The 24601-nt window shown below is 39.1% G+C and overlaps 1 protein-coding gene across 1 annotated transcript in view; it reads right to left on the reverse strand.

Annotated features, from left to right (window-relative positions):
- Window positions 1–24601, reverse strand: part of POFUT2 (protein O-fucosyltransferase 2) — a 256062-nt gene that overhangs the window by 211073 nt on the left and 20388 nt on the right. Inside the window, exon 2 of the mRNA XM_053698775.1 lies at window positions 4762–5012. Within this exon, the coding sequence (XP_053554750.1) occupies window positions 4762–5012 (251 nt within the window). The remainder of the gene's footprint in view (window positions 1–4761; window positions 5013–24601) is intronic.

Raw genomic sequence — 24601 nt, forward strand, 5'->3', positions numbered from 1 at the left:
CTTGGCATTCTTAGTTAAAATCTAAACCTAGTAAGGTTCATATGCTAATTTCTTAGGCCTAGATTTGGAGTTTGGCGGTAAAAGGGCTGTTAACGCTCCGCGGGCTTTTTTCTGGCCGCACCATAAAATTAACTCTGGTATCGAGAGTTCAAACAAATGCTGCGTTAGGCTCCAAAAAAGGAGCGTAGAGCATTTGTACCGCAAATGCAACTCTCGATACCAGAGTTGCTTACGGACGCGGCCAGCCTCAAAAACGTGCTCGTGCACGATTCTCCCATAGGAAACAATGGAACTGTTTGAGCTGAAAAAAAACCTAACACCTGCAAAAAAGCAGCGTTCAGCTCCTAACGCAGCCCCATTGTTTGCTATGGGGAAACACTTCCTACGTCTGCACCTAACACTCTAACATGTACCCCGAGTCTAAACACCCTAACCTTACACTTATTAACCCCTAATCTGCCGCCCCCGCTATCGCTGACCCCTGCATTATATTATTAACCCCTAATCTGCCGCTCCGTAAACCGCCGCAACCTATGTTATCCCTATGTACCCCTAATCTGCTGCCCCTAACACCGCCGACCCCTATGTTATATTTATTAACCCCTAATCTGCCCCCCACAACGTCGCCGACACCTGCCTACACTTATTAACCCCTAATCTGCCGAGCGGACCTGAGCGCTACTATAATAAAGTTATTAACCCCTAATCCGCCTCACTAACCCTATCATAAATAGTATTAACCCCTAATCTGCCCTCCCTAACATCGCCGACACCTAACTTCAATTATTAACCCCTAATCTGACGACCGGAGCTCACCGCTATTCTAATAAATGTATTAACCCCTAAAGCTAAGTCTAACCCTAACACTAACACCCCCCTAACTTAAATATAATTTACATCTAACGAAATAAATTAACTCTTATTAAATAAAGGATTCCTATTTAAAGCTAAATACTTACCTGTAAAATAAATCCTAATATAGCTACAATATAAATTATAATTATATTATAGCTATTTTAGGATTAATATTTATTTTACAGGCAACTTTGTAATTATTTTAACCAGGTACAATAGCTATTAAATAGTTAAGAACTATTTAATAGTTACCTAGTTAAAATAATAAAAAAAATTACCTGTAAAATAAATCCTAACCTAAGATATAATTAAACCTAACACTACCCTATCAATAAAATAATTAAATAAACTACCTACAATTACCTACAATTAACCTAACACTACACTATCAATAAATAAATTAAACACAATTCCTACAAATAAATACAATTAAATAAACTAACTAAAGTACAAACAATAAAAAAGAACTAAGTTACAAAAAATAAAAAAATATTTACAAACATAAGAAAAATATTACAACAATTTTAAACTAATTACACCTACTCTAAGCCCCCTAATAAAATAACAAAGACCCCCAAAATAAAAAATTCCCTACCCTATTCTAAATAAAAAAAAGTTACAAGCTCTTTTACCTTACCAGCCCTGAACAGGGCCCTTTGCGGGGCATGCCCCAAGAATTTCAGCTCTTTTTCCTGTAAAAAAAAAACATACAATACCCCCCCCAACATTACAACCCACCACCCACATACCCCTAATCCAACCCAAACCCCCCTTAAATAAACCTAACACTAAGCCCCTGAAGATCTTCCTACCTTGTCTTCACCATCCAGGTTCACCGATCCGTCCTGAAGAGCTCCTCCGATGTCCTGATCCAAGCCCAAGCGGGGGGCTGAAGAGGTCCATGATCCGGTCAAAGTCTTCATCCAAGCGGGGCAGAAGAGGATCTTCCATCCGATTGAAGTCATCATCCAGGCGGCATCTTCTATGGTCTTCCATCCGGAGCGAAGCGGCAGGATCCTGAAGACCTCCAGCGCGGAACATCCATCCGGACCGACGACTGAACGACGAATGACTGTTCCTTTAAGGGACGTCATCCAAGATGGCGTCCCTCGAATTCCGATTGGCTGATAGGATTCTATCAGCCAATCGGAATTAAGGTAGGAATTTTCTGATTGGCTGATGGAATCAGCCAATCAGAATCAAGTTCAATCCGATTGGCTGATCCAATCAGCCAATCAGATTGAGCTCGCATTCTATTGGCTGTTCCGATCAGCCAATAGAATGCGAGCTCAATCTGATTGGCTGATTGGATCAGCCAATCGGATTGAACTTGATTCTGATTGGCTGATTCCATCAGCCAATCAGAAAATTCCTACCTTAATTCCGATTGGCTGATAGAATCCTATCAGCCAATCGGAATTCGAGGGACGCCATCTTGGATGACGTCCCTTAAAGGAACAGTCATTCGTCGTTCAGTCGTCGGTCCGGATGGATGTTCCGCGCTGGAGGTCTTCAGGATCCTGCCGCTTCGCTCCGGATGGAAGACCATAGAAGATGCCGCCTGGATGATGACTTCAATCGGATGGAAGATCCTCTTCTGCCCCGCTTGGATGAAGACTTTGACCGGATCATGGACCTCTTCAGCCCCCCGCTTGGGCTTGGATCAGGACATCGGAGGAGCTCTTCAGGACGGATCGGTGAACCTGGATGGTGAAGACAAGGTAGGAAGATCTTCAGGGGCTTAGTGTTAGGTTTATTTAAGGGGGGTTTGGGTTAGATTAGGGGTATGTGGGTGGTGGGTTGTAATGTTGGGGGGGGGGTATTGTATTTATTCTTTTACAGGCAAAAGAGCTGAAATTCTTGGGGCATGCCCCGCAAAGGGCCCTGTTCAGGGCTGGTAAGGTAAAAGAGCTTTTACCTTTTTTAATTTAGAATAGGGTAGGGAATTTTTTATTTTGGGGGTCTTTGTTATTTTATTAGGGGGCTTAGAGTAGGTGTAATTAGTTTAAAATTGTTGTAATATTTTTCTTATGTTTGTAAATATTTTTTTATTTTTTGTAACTTAGTTCTTTTTTATTTTTTGTACTTTAGCTAGTTTATTTAATTGTATTTATTTGTAGGAATTGTGTTTAATTAATTTATTGATAGTGTAGTGTTAGGTTAATTGTAGGTAATTGTAGGTAGTTTATTTAATTATTTTATTGATAGGGTAGTGTTAGGTTTAATTATATCTTAGGTTAGGATTTATTTTACAGGTAATTTTTTTATTATTTTAACTAGGTAACTATTAAATAGTTCTTAACTATTTAATAGCTATTGTACCTGGTTAAAATAATTACAAAGTTGCCTGTAAAATAAATATAAATCCTAAAATAGCTATAATATAATTATAATTTATATTGTAGCTATATTAGGATTTATTTTACAGGTAAGTATTTAGCTTTAAATAGGAATCATTTATTTAATAAGAGTTAATTTATTTCGTTAGATGTAAATTATATTTAAGTTAGGGGGGTGTTAGGGTTAGGGTTAGACTTAGCTTTAGGGGTTAATACATTTATTAGAATAGCGGTGAGCTCCGGTCGTCAGATTAGGGGTTAATAATTGAAGTTAGGTGTCGGCGATGTTAGGGAGGGCAGATTAGGGGGTTAATACTATTTATTATAGGGTTAGTGAGGCGTTTTAGGGGTTAATAACTTTATTATAGTAGCGCTCAGGTCTGCTCGGCAGATTAGGGGTTAATAAGTGTAGGCAGGTGTCGGCGACGTTGAGGGGGGCAGATTAGGGGTTAATAAATATAATATAGGGGTCGGCGGTGTTAGGGGTAGCAGATTAGGGGTACATAGGGATAACGTAGGTGGCGGCGCTTTGCGGTCGGAAGATTAGGGGTTAATTATTTTAAGTAGCTGGCGGCGATGTTGTGGGGGGCAGGTTAGGGGTTAATAAATGTAATACAGGGGTCGGCGGGGTTAGGGGCAGCAGATTAGGGGTACATAAGTATAACGTAGGTGGCGGTCGGCAGATTAGGGGTTAAAATTTTTAATCGAGTGGCGGCGATGTGGGGGGAGCTCGGTTTAGGGGTACATAGGTAGTTTATGGGTGTTAGTGTACTTTAGGGTACAGTAGTTAAGAGCTTTATGAACAGGCGTTAGCCAGAAAGCTCTTAACTCCTGCTATTTTCAGGCGGCTGGAATTTTGTCGTTAGAGCTCTAACGCTCACTTCAGAAACGACTCTAAATACCGGCGTTAGGAAGATCCCATTGAAAACATAGGATACGCAAATGGCGTAGGGGGATCTGCGGTATGGAAAAGTCGCGGCTGAAAAGTGAGCGTTAGACCCTTTAATCACTGACTCCAAATACCAGCGGGCGGCCAAAACCAGCGTTAGGAGCCTCTAACGCTGGTTTTGACGGCTACCGCCGAACTCCAAATCTAGGCCTTAGACTTTGAAGGCTGCCTCTAATCTAAATGCATTTTGACAATTTTTCACCACTAGATGGAGTTAGTTCATGTGTTTCATATAGATAACATTGAGTTCATGCACATGAATTTACCGAGGAGTGAGCACTGATTGGGTAAAAAAGCAAGTCTATCAAAAGAACTGAAATAAGGGGACAGTCTGCAGAGGCTTAGATACGAGGTACGGTAATTACAGAGGTAAACGTGTATGATTATAACTGTGTTGGTTATGCAAAACTGGGGAATGGGTAATTAAGACATTATCGATAATTTAAAACAACAAAAATTCTGGTGTTGACTGTCTCTTTAAGCTAGCTGTTTTATAATACAGCACTACGTGCAGGAGAACATGTGCTTTTAGGGAGTGTAGTGTTATATAGCTATTTTTGAAGTTTCTCAGGGGTGTTCAAAGTAATGCACACTTCTTTTTTTTCTGATGATGCTTACCTGCTAAGAAGTCTTCATACTCAATGACTGGGATATTTTTGTTAAGGCTTCCAAGATTAAAGAATTCAACCCATGGAATACGGACCTGGTGAATGTCAGGACTCTGCCAGTGATAGAGACGGCCCCAAGGGGGAAGAACTAATACCCAGTCAGAACTCTTCAGCAAGGTCTTAAGGAGAGAGGCCATTCGAATATATACATCCCTACGCAAATTAAATCCCTCAGGGGGATTAACATCATATAGCAAGTACCTGGAAGTAAAGAGAATATTTATTAGCACACAAGGTTCAGTTAGCGGGTGGTTTTATAAATTCTGGGGCTCATAAAATGTTGCTTTTTGTCTGTTGATATTTTATAGTTGCTTTATTTTGGTAGAAGGACACTCATTCTTATAAGAGAGATTGGACTTTCAGGATCATAATACTTAAAGGGACAGTCTACTCCAGAATTTGTATTGTTTTTAAAAAAAAAAAGAGGATATAAAATCCCTTTTATTACTTATTCCCCAGTTTTGCAATTGCCTTGTATCTAAACCTTTGCAGGCTGCCCCCTTATTTCAGTTGTTTTGACTTGCATTTTAGCCAATCAGTGCCGCCTCATAAGTAACTCCATGGTCATGAGCACAATGTTACCTACAATACACACAAACTAATGTCTTCTTGCTGTGAACAACTGTCAAATGCATTCAGATAAGAGGCGGCCTTCAAGGGCTTAGATATTAGCATATGGGCCTACCTAGCTTTAGCTTTTAACTAAGAATATGGGGTGAAAAAAAAGAAGAGAAAAAAAAAGAAGAGGAAAAAAAGAAGAGAGAAAGAGAGAAAAGGAGAGAGAGAGAGAAAAGGAGAGAGAGAGAGAAAAGGAGAGAAAGAGAGAAAAGGAGAGAAAGAGAGAAAAGGAGAGAAAGAGAGAAAAGGAGAGAAAGAGAGAAAAGGAGAGAAAGAGAGAAAAGGAGAGAAAGAGAGAAAAGGAGAGAGAGAGAGAAAAGGAGAGAAAGAGAGAAAAGGAGAGAAAGAGAGAAAAGGAGAGAAAGAGAGAGACTAAGTATACACAAATACCCTTTATTGCCTATAAGCCTATAATATATATAAAATAATAATAAATCTGCACCAAACAAAGAAATGTTATATATACCTTCCTCGCGCAGGAGGAAAAAGAGCCATGTTCAATTAAGCTATAGTAAAGAAATTCAGTCCTGCAAAGGCAGCTTCCTTTATTGTAAAAAGTTGCGGTAGGAAAAGTCAGCAGTAGCAGTTCATGCTGGAGCAAAGCAATAAGTGTTATGTGACACACTGCAAGCACAGCATGTAGATGCGGCTGTGTGCGTTCAGTATGTCCTGCCTTTTCATCTCTGAGCACTTTGCTGCATCAGGTCGCATAGCCTTTAGTTGCAAGACATCAGCAGGATAGTTGCAAAGAGATGTTAGTTATTATCAAAGTAAACGACCCAAACTTTCGTTATGATTGGGCTTCCTCAGGCATGTGAGTCAAACTCACCTTTTTATGCAGATTATCCCAGTTGAAATAATTAACCGGGTTAATGCTTTGCAAACTTAAATACTTTCATATTGATTACTCAAAAATTAAAGGAAATTATAAAGAGGCACGGGTAACACATTGATTTCTAAATTTCGGCAGAAATGGCTAGTATATTATAATATAAACAATAGACTCAGCAACATCATAAACAGATCATTGTTGCATATTTACATATTCATATCGAAAGTGACTATAGGTTGATCATAGTACATGGCATATTTTCATAGGAATAGAGTCATATTAAAATGAACATTTTTAACTCTTCTACTGTGTAAACATACTCATGATGAATATCAATATTAACATACATTGTGGCTACCCAAATGTTGGTTAGTAATGGAAAGTGGCAATATAGGGGGATTAGTTTAAAAATGGAGCATAGTTTAACTCTTCATTCAGACCTCCTGGTTGGACAGTGTCCAAGTTAAAAATCCATTTACATTTTGCCTTTAACAAGAAATTGTCCCAATCACCCACTCTTTCGTTAATGCCAACATATTCCACACCCATGAATCTCAGGAATTTATCACTGCTGTTATGAAATTCAAAAAAGTGGCATGCAATGCCACTGGTCTTAATTTTCTTGTTTTCTATGCCACGACTATGCTCTTTCATCCTCTCCTAAAATTCACAATATGTTTTCCCAACATACTGTTTGGAGCAGGAGCATGAAAAAACATAGAATACACCATATGTTTTACATGTGATAAAACCCTTGGTTCTGTGAATCATACCCTTGCCGTCTTCAAATTTTATTGTCAGTGACCATATGTTTACACATCTTGCATTTACTGCATGGAAAATTACCATTTTTAGGTTTCATACTACCCAACCACATTTTTGGTTCATTATTAATATAATGACTATGTACTAGTTTGTCTTTTAAAGAGGGCACTTTTCTGGCAGTCAGTCAGTAGGGGATAATACCTACTAAATTATGTATGTCGCCATCTAATGTGCCAGTGTTTAGATAAAATTGCTTTCAGATCCTGCCATTGATTATTGAATGTAGTTATTCTTAATCTGGTGTCCCCAGGTTTATCCTTTGAAACATAAAGCAGAGCTTGCCCATGAGTTTGAGATGCTCTACGAAAGCCTGTTTTTAACCAATTTTTACAGTATCCTCTTTCTAAGAACCGTTTTTTCAGATCATCAGCATGATTTTTAAAAAACAAATAATCTGAGCAGTTTCTTTTGTGTCTAAGATATTGACCAATGGGAATTCTTTTAATTTGTGTAATAGGATGATGGCTTGTTGCCTCAAGTAAAGTGTTTGCTGCTGTTGGCTTCCTATAACTTTCAGTTTTAATAGCATTGCCAACCTTCAATAATTTTAAATCTAAAAATGAGGTTTCAGAGGGACTGGCTTCATACGTAAATTTCAGATTTTTTATGTTCGTATTTTAGATACTTCATAAAGTCATGGAGATGGTCAATTGAACCCTCCCATATCATTAGAACATCATCTATAAATCTTGTCCATAGGACAACATTATTCTCAAAACACTGAGGTATATCCAAAATCATTTCCAATTCCCATTTCCCCAAGTATAGACAGGCATAGGTGGGGGCACAACTTGCCCCCATAGCTGTCCCTAAAATATTTCTATAAATTTGATTCAAAATGTTAAAGTAGTTCCTCTCCAGGGCAAATTTTAACAGTTTTGTGACAAATGTGGTATGTTCTGCATATCTGATGCCCCTCTGATGAAGATAAAAACGTGAGGCTTCAACACCCAAATTATGAGGTATTGAAGAATACAATGCCTCAACATCAATAGTAACAAGTAAAGTTTCATCAGAGAGGACCAGACCATCTAATTTACAAAAAACATCAGTAGTATCTTTTATGTATGAGGATATAGTTGTCAAAAAAGGTCTAAGATTCCAATCAACATATTTGGCAACGTTTTCTAAAAGGTCACCCTGACCCGTAATGGGACGTTTTATTTTTATGCAATTTAGGAATTGTATAAAATGTTGGTATTATTGGATGTTTAATATTTAGGAACTCAAACTCTCTATTAATTAACCCATTTTGAATACCGTCTCTCAAAATAATGTCAAGGTCCTCTTTATATTGTAGAGTTGGGTTTCCTGGTAGTCTTTCATATTGTGATTTACATGACACTTGTCTATGACATTCTGTCACATAATCAGTGGTGTTTAATACCACCACATTTCCACCCTTATCTGATGGTTTTATTGTGATGGAATGATCATTTGCAAGTTCCCTCATAGCCTTTTGTTGTTTTGTATTGATATTACCAATGCCCGAAGTTGCAGTATTTAGTAATTTCAGATCTTTTTCAACCAGTTTCACAAAATTGGATACATTTGACACAGTGGATAGAGCTGGCATATACTTTGATTTTGATTTAAAAGGACTAAAGCCTATATGTGAATTTTCAAGGATGTTCTCCATTGGTTTACTTTCCTGAAATAACTCTGCTAGGCTTTGTAAAGATTGTCTCTCTTGCATATCTAAATCTTCACTAGGTGGTTTATACATATAAAATTTTTTCAAAATAATTTTACGAGCAAAGAGGTTTAAGTCTTCATGGTGGTAAATTTGTCCAAATCATTTGTGGGACAGAATGTCAAACCCTTTGAAAGGACTTCTAAATGGGTTTCATTCCATGGTTTATTAGACAAATATACCACCTTGAGGTCAGTTTGATTATTAATTAAGTTTTGCTGAGTCATATTTGTAATCATAAATTTTTCCTTCAAGATAATCTAGATGATCTCTAAGGAATTTCCTTCTCTTTCTAGACTTAATTTCCTATTGTAGCTTCCTAATCTTTGATCTTTTAATTTTGTAAATTCTTGGTGTGATACCCATTTCTCAATATTCAAAGTATATTCATCTAGAGTTTTCTGAACATTTTCCATTCTAAGTTCATTCTCCTTGATTATTAGTTTCATTAAACTAAAGGAACAATCAGTCAAACATTTTTCCCATTCAATTTTAAAATTAGGGAGTAATGGATAAACTAGATTCGTACCAGCTTTCTTTCGCAAGCGTAGAACTCTAGGGATCATTTTATTATCCAAGTATCTACGTACACTACTAATTTCCCATTTTAATTTGAAATGTTTAATTGACCGTTGACAATTTAAAGTCATGAAAAACGTTATCACCTTTTGGAATTACCTGGGTGTCAGTTTGAAAAGAAAAGGTTTCATTAAAGGGACACTGTACCCAAATTTTTTCTTTTGTGATTCAGAAAGAGCATGCAATTTTAAGCAACTTTCTAATTTACTCCTATTATCAATTTTTCTTCGTTCTCTTGCTATCATTATTTGAAAAAGAAGGCATCTAAGCTTTTTTTTGGTTTTAGTACTCTGGACAGCCCTTTTTTATTGGTGGATGAATTTATCCACCAATCAGCAAGGACAACCCAGGTTGTTCACCAAAAATGGGCCGGCATCTAAACTTACATTCTTGCATTTCAAATAAAGATACCAAGAGAATGAAGAACATTTGATAATAGGAGTAAATTAGAAAGTTGCTTAAAATGTCATGCTCAGGTGGTTTCCGGAGGAGGAGCTAACTGCACACACCTGTGTGTGATTACCTTCCAGTCCTGCAGCTGCTGGTGGAGTTTCTCGTGCCAAACCCAGGGACCTGGGTAGCTTCTTGGATAGCCTGTATCAACGCTCCTGGAACCAGACAGTGGACAGACATCCCACTGTGCTGACATTATTAGTCAGCTTGCAAAAAGCCTATACCTTGGGCTTCCTCTTTTTATATATATTAGAACTTGTGATATAACTTCAAAGAGGAACAGAGTGCCTCCCTCCCCCACCGGTGCTGCGTGGGAGGTTGAGGCTATCTTTATACACTCTCTCTGCTATACTGATAAACTGCCTTGAACCTGGCCCTAATTACCTGCAGGATAACAGCAGATTCTCTCCATACCCTTTCCTCCCCCACCGGTGCTGCGTGGGAGGATAAGGCTATTTACATATATCAACACTGCTGCACTAACAAAGGACCTGATGTTTTTTTCCTGACTCCTGCCCTGAGTACCCACAGCAGCGCGGCGGACCCCCCACATACCTTCCTCTCCCCCGCCGAAGTTGCGAGGGAGACAGAAATCATCCGTGAGACTGAGCTGAAGTGTGGTGGCGGAGCCGCATCTTCAAGCAGGGAGCGATAAGTACTCGAAGCGGCTCTGCTCGGTGCCGGACTGAAAGCTTGCTGGAGAATCCCCCCTCCCCCACCGGTGCTGCGTTGGAGGTCGGGGCTGTGTGTAGCTAGCCTGGCAGTTGCCGCTGAGATCTCCCTGTGCAGCGCCTCTGCATATCTCTGCTCTGGTTCCTCGAGACGCTGTGGGTAAGCGCTAAATTAGGAGGTGCTCAATCTGGGAGCATGTTTTTCTCTCTTCACCTTTTTTTTGGGGATACCAACCAGAGCTGCATGTCCTGGGGAACACTGTATGGATCCTGGTAAAAATGCTATGGAAGATGGCTGTATAATTAACCCCTCTAATAGGTATCAGCAATTTTGGCATTTTCTCATATTGAAGGCTCTTTCTGCCCACCTACCTGGCTATTAGTTGAACGCTGATGCATAGAATGACCCAGGTAAGGTGACGAGCTACATACATACATACAAGAACTGGCTGAACTTTATTAACTATATAAAGGAACTTTTTTTTTTTTTTTTTTTTCATTGGCTCCTTATATGATTCTTTTTTCTGCATATGATTTGTTTGGCACATTTAATTTTATTTAACTATATTACTTGTCGCTACAATTTTTGTCATATCAATGTATTGAGCAAATCTAGGCAAAAATGTTAATGCTTAAGAATGTGTAAAATGTGCATAGTATGTAAAAAGACATTGTACTTTCTCCTCTAAAAAGTGAAACATTCTCAGGGGAGAGAGAAGGGAGAGGAGAAGGGGAGGAAAAAAAAAAATCAAAGGTTATTGAGTGTGAATAAGGAATTAATAATTCAATACCAGAGAAATTTACTATAACCTTTTTCAGGATATATTACCCATTATTACTGCTTGGAGGGAAGGGCTATATAGAGATAAAAGATCCTCAGTTATATTATCTAATAACTCTTTCCTAAGAATAAATCTCCTACGTTCCCTGAAAATAAAATACTATCCCTTACTATTGGACAGGGAGAAAGTTTATATAGAAATATAAAGATCATAAGTTAAAACTACCTTATAAATTGTCTTTAAAGAAGAGATATTTTAACTTCTCTGAAAATAAAATACAAATGAAACTGACTGAACCAGGATATAACTAGGTCACTGTGAATATGTTTGCTTACCTATAAAATATACTGTATATAATTGCTGGAATAATATTTTCTTGGATATAAATCTAATTAAGAAATTTGCTGTTGCTGCTTTCAGAGATACCATTTCCTTTATTGTGTCTTTTGAAGATTAGCAACAGTAAGACAATTAACAAATTGGCATAAAATTGCCTAACATTAATAACGTCCCTGATCTCTGCATCCCTGGCTGGATCTAAATAACACGATTTAATTCACAGTTTATTATTTTTCCTTTCTTTCCTTTTTTTTTTTTTTTTTTTTTTTTTTTTCTCTCTCCCCTTTTCTTTTCCCTCACTTGGTCACAATAGTGCACATCCCTATCCTCACTTGTCTATTTGAGAACGCTTCACCTTCTCAAACTTAACTCTAAAATTAAGTTCACTCCCTGTATTGATCTTCACTTAGATAAATTGCCTCACTTCAATTTTTTTTAATTCTCTTTTCTTTTCTGGCACATGGATAAATTCCTTCACACCTCACCCCGGAATATTTCTCCAGCCATGGCAGCAAGACAGAGAGACAGAAAATTGAAGGGTAATCAGGAGCCTCCCACAGAAGCGCAACCAACTATGTTAAATGTACCAGTTGTACAAGAAGTAACCAATATTCACAGCTTAGTCGCTAGTATATCTGATGCGCTCTCTCCTAAATTTGAGGCTCTTAGAGCTGAAATCAAACAAGATTTTATTTCTCTGACACAAGAGGTTCGTCAATTCTCCAATAGGCTGCAGGAAGCCGAACAAAGAGTTTCGGACCTGGAAGATCTAACAATAACGCATAGTTCTAATCTAGAAGGTATAAATAATAACGTACAGAAAATTCAAAACAGATTAGAAGATCTAGAAAATCGTTCTAGAAGAAATAATATAAGAATTATAGGCCTTCCGGAAGAACAACAATATGACAATCTTGTTAATTTTATATCAGAAACCTTGCCTACAATTTTAAAGATGCCATCTACCCTATATCCCATCCCAGTGGAGAGAGCGCACAGACTTGGTCTACCTCGCTCAGGCAATAAAGATAGAACTAGGCCTAGGCCTGTTATCGCTAGAATATTAAATTTTCAAGACAAACTTACCTTATTCCAGCATTATCGCAAACAACAGCCTGTTAAGGCTGGAGACGCTACAATCCTTATGTTTCAAGATTTCTCCGCTGACACTGCAGCAAGGAGAAGGGAGCTTGCTCCTATTTGTTCCAAACTGATACAAAAAGGGTACCAGGCAACCATAATGTACCCCTACAAATTAAAGGTTAAAGTTGGGGAAGTCACACACTTCTTTGAAGAAGCTCAACTGGCTGAGAGCTTCTATAACACACTGGGTTCCTAAGCTTAATAACAGCAATATTGAATATCTGATTATTAGACTGAGTGTAAGCTATAGGTTTTTGCTTATGGGAAAGACCGTGTCTCTTCTAGACGTGAGTCCTAGGACCCAACCCCCACCTGTGCGGAGAAAATTTAGGTGTCTAATTTTAAATTATTATTATTATTTTATTTTTTATTTTTTTATTATTATTATTATTTTTTTTTTATTATTTTTTTTTTTTTTTTTTTAATTTATTTATTTATTTATTTTTTCTCTTTCTCTCTTCTCTTTCTCCCTTCTTAATGTATAAATGAATATGCTGAACAAAAATTGTAAAATAGTATCTTGGAATGTAGGTGGTATATCTACCCCTATAAAGAGAAAAGCAATCCTTAATCACCTGCGAAAGATCCAGACTGACATAGGTTTTATTCAAGAAACCCATTTATCAGCTGAAGAATCTTTAAAACTTAAATCAACATGGGTAAAAGAAATCTATTTTGCACCTAGTGTTAAGAGGAAAAGGGGGGTAGCAATTCTAATAGGAAAGAAAATTGATACCGAAGTCACACATTTTGAGGCTGACATCGGGGGGAGATATGTACTACTGAAAATAAAGATTGCCCAGAAGATGTATACATTATGTAATACATACGGCCCTAATGTATTTGATCCAAAATTTTGGAACACTTTGCAGACCAAATTATTATCCTTCACGGAAGGCTCTTTAATTATGGGAGGAGATTACAATATGGCACCACAATGCCCGATCGATAGGCTAAGACATAATGTCAAACAGTTAAAACAAAAAAAAGATAATCTAGAGGGTAAGATGTTTAAAAAAATAATGCAGAACTTAGCACTGCGGGATATCTGGAGACAGCAAAATCCTTCTACTCAAAATTTTACCTGTCTTTCCAAGGCGCATAAGACGCTCTCCAGAATCGACATTTTTCTAATTGATGAACGTATGGTGATGAGAGGGGTAAAAACAGATATAGGACCAATATTTCTTTCAGATCATGCACCGATTGTACTTGAGTTTCAGCTTTCACATTTGTATTCTGCTGCAACACGTTTCTTTTTTCCCTACTATCTGACGACTGAGGTAAAATTCAAGAACTGGCTTATAAATAGATATAAGGAATTTGTACATTTTAATAAAGACTATTTAAACCGCCCTGAAGTATTTTGGGACACTGCAAAAGCAGTAATGAGAGGCGAAATAATTTCATATAGCTCAGCCCTGCATAAGAAAATTTGATCTAGAGAAAGAGAATCATGCCAATGTTTAACTAACGCTTATAATCATTATCTGCTTGACAAAACCCCCTTAAATTGGGCAAAATACGTTAAAGCAAAAAATGAAAGGGATACTTTTGTTTTACTGCAAGAAACTCAAAAGGAATTAAAAATGCAGGCTAAGCTATATAAATATGGTAATAAATCAGGTAAGATGCTGGCCAAATTAATAAAAAATGAGAAAAAACAACCAATCATAGACAAATTGTATAATAAAGGTCTTCAGCTTTCTAAAGCCGAAGACATACTAGCTGCATTTAATGAATATTACCAGGAATTATATTCATTTAAAACAAGTGATACGCATACATCTGATGACTTTTGGAGAGATATCACGTATCCTACTGTCACATCAGAAATGGCTGATAGCCTCAATGTCCCTATTTCCATAGAAGAAATAGAGAAAGTAATATCCAAGCTTGCCTCAAATAAAGCAGCAGGTCCAGATGGCTTGCCTAGTGAATTCTATAAGATCCTGATTGGTGAAGCCACCCCACATCTTTGCACGCTCTTTAACAGCTTCTTTATTAGTGGTAAAATGATCCCCTCTTCATTTACCAATTCTTACACAACTTTGATATTAAAAGGCGGAAAAAACCCTGAATACAAGGAATCCTACAGACCAATTGCACTGTTAAATTCAGATTACAAAATTCTTACTGCAATTCTAGCATCTAGACTTCAAAGACCCCTCTCAGAAATTATACATACTGATCAAGCAGGTTTTCTAAATAACCGCAACTCAGCCTCAAAAATTAGGGAAGCCCTATTGGTGACAGAATATTTTGAGGTACTATCTAACTTAACTAGCGGGGGGGAGGACATACCTGACCTTGCTATTATTTCCTTAGATGCTGAAAAAGCCTTTGATTCAATATTTTACGAACATATCAAAACATCGTTAAGACAATTTGGCATCAGAGGTAATTTTCTTGAATTTATCGAAAATCTATATAAACACCCATCTACAAGATTGATAGTGAATAACAACATTTCCCCCTCTATCTTGTTAGGTAGAGGAACAAGGCAGGGCTGTCCTCTTTCCCCGCTCTTATTTAATATTTCCATTGAACCTCTGGCAATTAAAATACGCCATCATTTGGATGGTATAAAAATTCGTAACTGCGAAATAAAAATCGGTCTGTATGCTGATGATCTGCTGCTTTATTTGGCTAACACCAAACTGAACTTACCAAAACTTTTTCAGATCTTGGAACAATTTGGTACATTCTCTGGATACAAAGTAAATATGACAAAATCAGAGATAGTGTGGCTCAGGAAAAATAAAACTTCAATATTAAAAACTCCTTTTCGCCAAGTAAAAGATTCTTTTAAATATCTAGGGATTCATATTCCGACAAGGTCCGCAGATCTCTATACATTGAATATACCCCCAGTAGTAAAAATGATCAAAGAAAAGCTTTTGTTATGGCAAAATCTCCCAATATCACTTTCTGGAAGGATTGCCCTTTTTAAAATGGCTCTTCTTCCAAAACTTTTATATATACTTCAAAATACACCAATAATTCTATTAGGTAAGGATATACGTTCAATCAATACTTCACTTATACAGTTCTTATGGCAGAATAAGAGGTCAAAGATATCTCTTATGAAACTTTCAATACCAAGAAAGGATGGTGGTCTTGCCTTACCAGACATAAGGCTATATAACCTCTCCTTTCTGGCTCGTGTCGTAACAGACTGGATCTCATCTAATAACTATGTCTTGAATAATTATCTCGAGACCAGTGTCTGCTACCCATATTCTCTATCTGCATTAATACATTTAGTACCTAAAGAAATCCCCTCAGAAATTAAACGATTTAAAACAATTCTTAACCCACTTAAAGCTTGGCATAAGATAGTAACCTTTCTTTCAATTAATAATAGTGCTACCTGTCTTTTGCCTATAATAGGTAACCCTATTTTTCAATCAGGATTGCATTCCGAAGTCTTTAGGAAATGGCATAATCGGGGGTTAACCAAGGTATACCAAATAATTGATAAAGAGAGAAAATATATCAAAACATTCCAGGAATTAAAAAGAGATTTTGATTTGCCCAATAAAGACTTCTTTGCGTATTTGCAATTAAGGCATTTTGCACAGGACCTAGTTAAGAAAGCTGGTTGGGAATGGGGACTAGGTAAACTCGATGATTGGCTTGCTCTAACAAGAAATGGTCATATGTCAATTGCACCATGTTATCATCTTCTGGGTACAAATAAAGGAGAACCGGTACTGGCAAAGATTGCCCTCTACTGGAATACAGCAATCCCTCAGAGTAATATTGAGTCTAAAACTATTCAATTGTCAATTAAAAAAATTGCACAAGTAACGCTCTCTGCAACTTGGAGGGAGGCACATGTTAAGCTCCTTCATGGGGCATATTTTACCCCCGAGAGAGGTTTCAAATGTGTGAATGTAGGGTTTAATAAATGTCCTAAATGTTCGTATCAGGCAGCTGATTTAATACATATGTTTTGGTATTGTCCAAAGATTAAAAATCTCTGGGCTAGGCTCGAATACTGGCTAAAAAAGGTGCTTAAGATAGGCTATGTCTCTTTGACAATATATCAGATAATACTCTGCCTTAAGGAAGAGCCTGGTAAGCAAACTGATGAAAAAATAATAATCTCCGCTATTCTTGCTACCAGGTATTTAATCTGTAAGAAGTGGAAAAGTCATGCAATGCCAAGCATTACTGAAATTAAAAACTGCATGAAAAAACAATGCATTTTAGACCAGAGAAACGCGGATATAAATAATGAACAAGACATTAAAAGGTTCTTTGATAAATGGGCTGCCTTCTTAAAAATCTTTCCGGCTGCAGAAATAGATTATATAATCTTCCCCTTTAGAAATACAGAAATTGTTCTATTAGGGAACTGGTAAAGCTTCAGGAGGAAGAAAGTGATGGTAATTTATTTTTTTGTTTGGTTTTTTTTTTTTTTTTTTTTTTTTTTTTTTTTTGTTATGTTTTCTCTTCGCATGGGGGGGGGGAACAAGGGGGGGGGGGGTTATACTGAAAATCAAAAACTCCAAGCATTGTAGGAAAATAAAATGTTTGTGTTCATTAATGTGATGATTAGCCTAAATTTAACTACATGTATAAATGAACATAGTACTATGTTGTCAAATTTATTCTATCTTTTGATTATGCCATGTTTTCAAAATGGTTGATATTGTTTTTGGACAGTGACTTGGATTATAAATAAAACAATTAAAAAAAAAAATGTCATGCTCAATCTGAATCACGAAAGAAAATTTTTGGGTACAGTGTCCCTTTAAGATCAAATTCCCATTCGTTATCACTGAAAACCTTCCTCTGATCAATGAGTCAAAATCTCTAAATTTTATTCTAAGAAGCACGGTGTCAGGAAAAGACAAGTCTAGTATAAAAATTAATAAACACACCAGCTATGCCAGAATATAATTAGTATTGAGCACAGATGAAAAACAAAATTCATGCTTACCTGATAAATTTCTTTCTTTTGCGATGTACAGAGTCCACGGTTTCATCCTTACTTGTGGGATATTGTCCTTCCTAACAGGAAGTAGCAAAGAGAGCACCACAGCAAAGCTTTCTATATAGCTCCCCCCTTAACTCCACCCGCCAGTCATTCGACCGAAGGCCAAGGAAGAAAAGGAGAAACTATAAGGTGCAGAGGTGACTGAAGTTTTCAATAAAAAAATACTGTCTTAATAGAAAGGGCGGGCCGTGGACTTGGTACATCGCAAAAGAAAGAAATTTATCAGGTAAGCATAAATTTTGTTTTCTTTTGCAAGATGTACTGAGTCCACGGTTTCATCCTTACTTGTGGAATACCAATACCAAAGCTTTAGGACACGGATGAAGGGAGGGACAAGACAGGAACCTAAACGGAAGGCACCACTGCTTGCAAAAACTTTCTCCCAAAAATAGCCTACGAGGAAGCAAAAGTATCAAATTTGGAAAAGGTATGAAGCGAAGACCAAGTCGCAGACTTACAAATCTGTTCAACAGAAGCATCATTTTTAAAAGCCCATGTGGAAGCCACCGCTCTAGTGGAATGAGCTGTAATCCTTTCAGGAGGCTGCTGTCCAGCAGTCTCATAAGCCAAACGGATGATGCTTTTCAGCCAAAAGGAAAGAGAGGTAGTTGTAGCCTTTTGACCTCTGCGCTTTCCAGCATAGACAACAAAGAAGAAGATTGGCGAAAATCTGGTTGCCTGCAAATAAAACTTCAAAGCACGAACCACGTCCAAGTTGTGCAACAGACGTTCCTTCTTAGAAGAAGGATTAGGACACAGAGAAGGAACAACAATTTCCTGATTGATATTCCTGTTAGAAACAACCTTAGGGAGGAACCCAGGTTTGGTACGCAAAACCACCTTATCAGCATGGAAAACAAGATAAGGCGAGTCGCATTGTAATGCAGATAGTTCAGAAACCCTTCGAGCTGAAGAGATAGCAACTAGAAACAGAACTTTCCAAGATAGAAGATTAACATCTATGGAATGCATGGGTTCAAACGGAACCCCCTGAAGAACATTAAGAACTAAATTTAGACTCCATGGCGGAGCAACAGGGTTAAACACAGGCTTGATTCTAACTAAAGCCTGACAAAAGGCCTGAACGTCTGGGACATCAGCCAGACGCTTGTGCAAAAGAATAGACAAAGCAGATATCTGTCCCTTTAAGGAACTAGCTGACAATCCTTTCTCCAATCCTTCTTGAAGAAATGACAAAATCCTAGGAATCCGGATCTTACTCCATGAGTAGCCTTGGGATTCGCACCAAAAAGATATTTACGCCATATCTTATGATAGATTTTCCTGGTGACAGGCTTTCGAGCCTGAATCAAGGTATCTATGACCGACTCAGAGGAACCCCGCTTTGATAAAATCAAGCGTTCAATCTCCAAGCAGTCAGTTGCAGAGATATTAGATTTGGATGCTTGAACGGACCTTGAATTAGAAGGTCCCGTCGCAGTGGCAGAGTCCATGGTGGTAGAGATGACATGTCCACCAGGTCTGCATACCAAGTCCTGCGTGGCCACGCAGGTGCTATCAAAATCACCAAAGCTCTCTCCTGTTTGATTCCTGCAATCAAACGGGGAAGGAGAGGAAATGGTAGAAAAACATAAGCCAGGTTGAACGACCAGGGTACTGCTAGAGTATCTATCAGTGCTGCCTGAGGATCCGTGGACCTGGTGTGCCCCATAGCTGAACCAGTTGAGCAAACACCTCTGGATGGAGCTCCCACTCCCCAAAGCTCTCTCCTGTTTGATTCCTGCAATCAAACGGGGAAGGAGAGGAAATGGTAGAAAAACATAAGCCAGGTTGAACGACCAGGGTACTGCTAGAGTATCTATCAGTGCTGCCTGAGGATCCGTGGACCTGGTGTGCCCCATAGCTGAACCAGTTGAGCAAATATCTCCGGATGGAGCTCCCACTCCCCCGGATGAAAAGTCTGATGACTTAGAAAATCTGCTAACCAGTTCTCTACCCCTGGGATATAGATCGCTGATAGATGGCAAGAGTGAGTCTCTGCCCATCGGATTATCCTGGAAACTTCTATCATCGCCAAGGAACTCCTTGTTCCCCCCTGATGATTGATATAAGCTACAGTCGTGATGTTGTCCGACTGAAACCTGATGAATCCGGCGAAGCCAGCTGAGGCCACGCCTGAAGAGCATTGAATATCGCTCTTAATTCGAGAATATTTATCGGTAGGAGGGCCTCCTCCTGAGTCCACAAACCCTGTGCTTTCATGGAATTCCAGACTGCACCCCAGCCCAGTAGGCTGGTGTCCGTCGTCACTATAACCCACGCTGGCCTGCGGAAACACATTCCCCTGGACAGGTGATCCTGTGATAACCACCAAAGAAGAGAGTCTCTGGTCTCTTGATCCAGATTTATCTGAGGAGATAAATCTGCATAATCCCCATTCCACTGTTTGAGCATGCATAGTTGCAGTGGTCTGAGATGCAATCGAGCAAACAGAACTATGTCCATTGCTGCTAACATAAGTCCGATTACCTGCATACACTGAGCCACTGACGGCCGAGGAATGGAATGAAGAGCTCGGCAGGTGGTTAAAATCTTTGATTTCCTGACCTCCGTCAGAAAAATGTTCATGTCCACTGAGTCTATCAGAGTTCACAGGAATGGAACTCTTGTGAGAGGAATAAGAGAACTCTTTTTCACGTTCACCTTCCACCCATGAGATCTTAGAAAGGCCAACACTAAGTCCGTGTGAGACTTGGCTAGTTGGAAAGTCGACGCTTGAATTAGGATGTCGTCTAAATAAGGCGCCACTGCTATGCCCCGTGGCCTTAGGACCAACAGAAGGGACCCTAGCACCTTTGTGAAGATTCTTGGCGCCGTGGCCAACCCGAAGGGAAGAGCCACAAACTGGTAATGCCTGTCCAGAAAGGCAAACCTGAGGAACTGGTGATGATCTTTGTGGATAGGAATGTGTAGATACGCATCCTTTAAATCCACGGTAGTCATATATTGACCCTCCTGGATCATTGGTAAAATAGTCCGAATGGTTTCCATCTTGAAGGATGGAACTCTTAGGAATTGGTTTAGGATCTTGAGATCTAGAATTGGTCTGAAGGTTCCCTCATTTTTTGGGAACCACAAACAGATTGGAGTAGAAACCTTTTCCCTGTTCTGCTTTTGGAACTGGACAGATGACTCCCATGATAAAAAGGTCTTCTACACAGCGTAAGAACGCCTCTCTTTTTGTCTGGTTTACAAACAATTGAGAAAGATGGAATCTCCCCCTTTGAGGACAATCTTTGAAATCTAGGAGAAACCCCTGGGTTACAATTTCTACGGCCCAGGAGTCCTGAACATCTCTTGCCCAGGCCTGAGCAGAGAGAGAGAGAGAGAGAGAGAGAGAGAGAGAGAGAGAGAGAGAGTCTGCCCCCTACTAGATCCGGTCCCGGATCGGGGGCTACCCCTTCATGCTGTCTTAGTGGCAGCAGCAGGCTTTTTGGCCTGTTTACCCTTGTTCCAAGCCTGGTTAGGTCTCCAGGTTGGCTTGGATTGAGCAAAATTCCCCTCTTGCTTTGCAGCAGGGGAAGAGGAAGCGGGACCACCCTTGAAGTTTTGAAAGGAAAGAAAATTATTTGGTTTGGTCCTTGTCTTATTTGACTTATCTTGAGGGAGGGCATGGCCTTTTCCTCCAGTGACGTCTGAAATGATCTCTTTCAGTGCAGGCCCGAATAGGGTCTTACCCTTGAAAGGGATGGTCAAAAGTTTAGATTTTGATGACACATCAGCTGAACAGGACTTAAGCCATAACGCTCTACAACCTGAATTCTTTGCCGCTAACTTAGCGAGATGAAAAGCGGCGTCTGTAATAAAGGAATTAGCTAGCTTAAGAGCCTTAATTCTGTCCAGAATATCATCTAGTAGGGTCTCCCCCTGAAGAGCCTCTTCTAGAGCCTCAAACCAAAAGGCAGCAGCAGTGGTTACAGGAACAATGCACGCTATGGGTTGAAGAAGAAAACCTTGATGAACAAAAATTTTCTTGAGGAGACCCTCTAATTTTTTATCCATAGGATCAATGAAAGCACAACTGTCTTCAATAGGTATAGTTGTACGCTTAGCTAGAGTAGAAATAGCTCCCTCCACCTTAGGGACTGTCTGCCATGAGTCCCTTATGGTGTCAGATATGGGAAACATTTTCTTAAAAACAGGAGGGGGAGCGAACGGAATACCTGGTCTATCCCACTCCTTAGTAACAATGTCCGAAATCCTCTTAGGGACCGGAAAAACATCAGTGTAAACAGGAACCTCTAAATATTTGTCCATTTTAAAAAATTTCTCTGGAACTACAATAGGGTCACAATCATCCAGAGTTGCTAAAACCTCCCTGAGCAATAAACGGAGGTGTTCTATCTTAAATTTAAATGCCGTCATATCTGAATCTGTCTGAGGGAGTAACCTTCCTGAATCAGAAATCTCTCCCTCAGATAGCAAATCTCTCATCCCTACCTCAGAACATTGTGAGGGAGTATCGGATACGGCAACTAAAGCGTCAGAAGGCTCAGCATTTCTTAACCCAGAGCTACTGTGCTTCCCTTGCAACCCTGGCAGTTTAGACAAAACCTTTGTAAGGGTAGTATTCATAACTGAGGCCATATCTTGCAAGGTGAAAGAATTAGACGCACTAGAAGTACTTGGCGTCGCTTGAGCAGGCGTTACTGGTTGTGACACTTGTGGAGAACTAGATGGCAAAACCTGATTTCCTTCTGTCTGAGAATCATCCAATGCCAAAATCTTATAAGTCAAAATATGCTGTTTGCAATTTATAGACATATCAGTACAAGTGGGAAACATTCTAAGAGGGGGTTCCACAATGGCTTCTAAACAAATTGAACAATGAGTTTCCTCAATGTCAGACATGTTGAACAGCCTAGCAATGAGACAAGCAAGCTTGGAAAACACTTTATTTAATGAAAAAAACAATTTTCAAAAAACGGTACTGTGCCTTTAAGAGAGAAAAAAAAAAAAAAAAAAAACATACACAAACTGCAAAATGCTTAAAATTGCCTCAAATTTTCCGAAATGTTTACAGTACACCCACTAAGTTATAAGATTGCACCATAAATATCTAAGCAATATATCCCCAAATGAAAAAACCGGAATGACAAATGTCTAAAACCGGTAAAAAAAAAAAAAACTTTCAGCACCTTGCCACAGCTCTGCTGTGGCCCTACCTGCCCTTAGGGAACGATTCTGTGGGAATAAAGCTTCAATTGGGCCCCAGAAGAGTACCAGGACCTCTGGATACGTTGCTTGCTGCTTGCCTGCATCAACTAAGTGTGCAACTGAGGCGCAAAAATAGGCCCCGCCCCTCTCACTCGATGTGGCTGGGGACTACACAAAAACCTCTCTTTGAAAGCCATGTGGGTTATAAAACCCCTTCAATATGTCCCATAATAATAAAGACTATACTCCCAGAAGACACAAACGTTTGCCCAATGTATTATACACAAACTGAGTGCCCATAAGATTAGCCCTGTATGTAAACTAGTAATGCCCCTTGTATAACTAGGATTACTGCTTCCCCTTCCCCTAATGGGGATACTGTCAGCCTTTCTGAGTTAACACAGTCTCTGCAGAAAAAATGACTGAACATACCTCATTGCTGTATAGCAAGAAACCGTTCCTCATACTGAAGTTTTCCTGTACTCCTCAGCTTCTGTGGGAACAGCAGTGGACCTTAGTTACAAATGCTAAGATCATCATCCTCCAGGCAGAAATCTTCATCTATGTCCTGCCTGAGAGTAAATAGTACAACACCGGTACCATTTAAAAATCAACTCTTGATTGAAGATAAAATAAAAACTAACAGTTTAACACATCTTCTCTTTACCCTTCCAGCTTAGAGCCAGCAAACAGAATGACTGGGGGTGGAGTTAAGGGGGGAGCTATATAGACAGCTCTGCTGTGGTGCTCTCTTTGCTACTTCCTGTTAGGAAGGACAATATCCCACAAGTAAGGATGAAACCGTGGACTCGGTACATCTTGCAAAATAAATAAATTATAATTTCATCCGGTGCAAGGAGGTACTCAAAATAATTAATTTTAAAAAAGACTGCTGCTCCTTAATTCGTCCGCCTCTGAGGCGGTGGACAGCAATCAAACCGATCAGATACGATCGGGATGATTGGCACACCCTGCTAGTGGCCGATTGCCCGTGAATCTGCAGGGGGTGGCATTGCACAAGCATTTCACTAGAAATACTCGTACAATGTTAAATGCCTTCAGTGTATGCTGTTGGCATTTAGCGACGTCGGGCGGACATGATCATGTCAGTCCGACATTTAAAAAATCGGCCCCATAGGCAGAGAAGATTGTGACTTACTGCTGTGTGTGTGTGTTTGGAGGTACATTTTTTATAATCTTATTTTAAAAAAAGGAAATGTATGCTTACCTGATAAATTTATTTCTTTTACGATATGACGAGTCCACGGATTCATCCTTACTTGTGGGATTTATCCTGCTGCTAACAGGAAGTGGCAAAGAGCACCACAGCAGCTGTATATATAGCTCCTCCCTTCCCTCCACCTCCAGTCATTCGACCGAAGTTAGGAAGAGAAAGGAAAAGCCAAAGGTGCAGAGGTGACTGAAGTTTATAAAAATAAGAACATACCTGTCTTAGAAAATGACAGGGTGGGCAGTGGACTCGTCATATCGTAAAATAAATAAATGTATCAGGTAAGCATAAATTTCCTTTTACAAGATATGACGAGTCCACAGATTTCATCCTTACTTGTGGGATACAATACCAAAGCTACAGGACACGGATGAAAGGGAGGGACAAGACAGGAACCTAAACGGAAAGGCACCACTGCTTGAAGAACCTTTCTCCCAA

This window comes from Bombina bombina, chromosome 1 (genome assembly GCF_027579735.1).
Source record: "Bombina bombina isolate aBomBom1 chromosome 1, aBomBom1.pri, whole genome shotgun sequence".
Taxonomy (NCBI): Eukaryota; Metazoa; Chordata; class Amphibia; order Anura; family Bombinatoridae; genus Bombina; species Bombina bombina.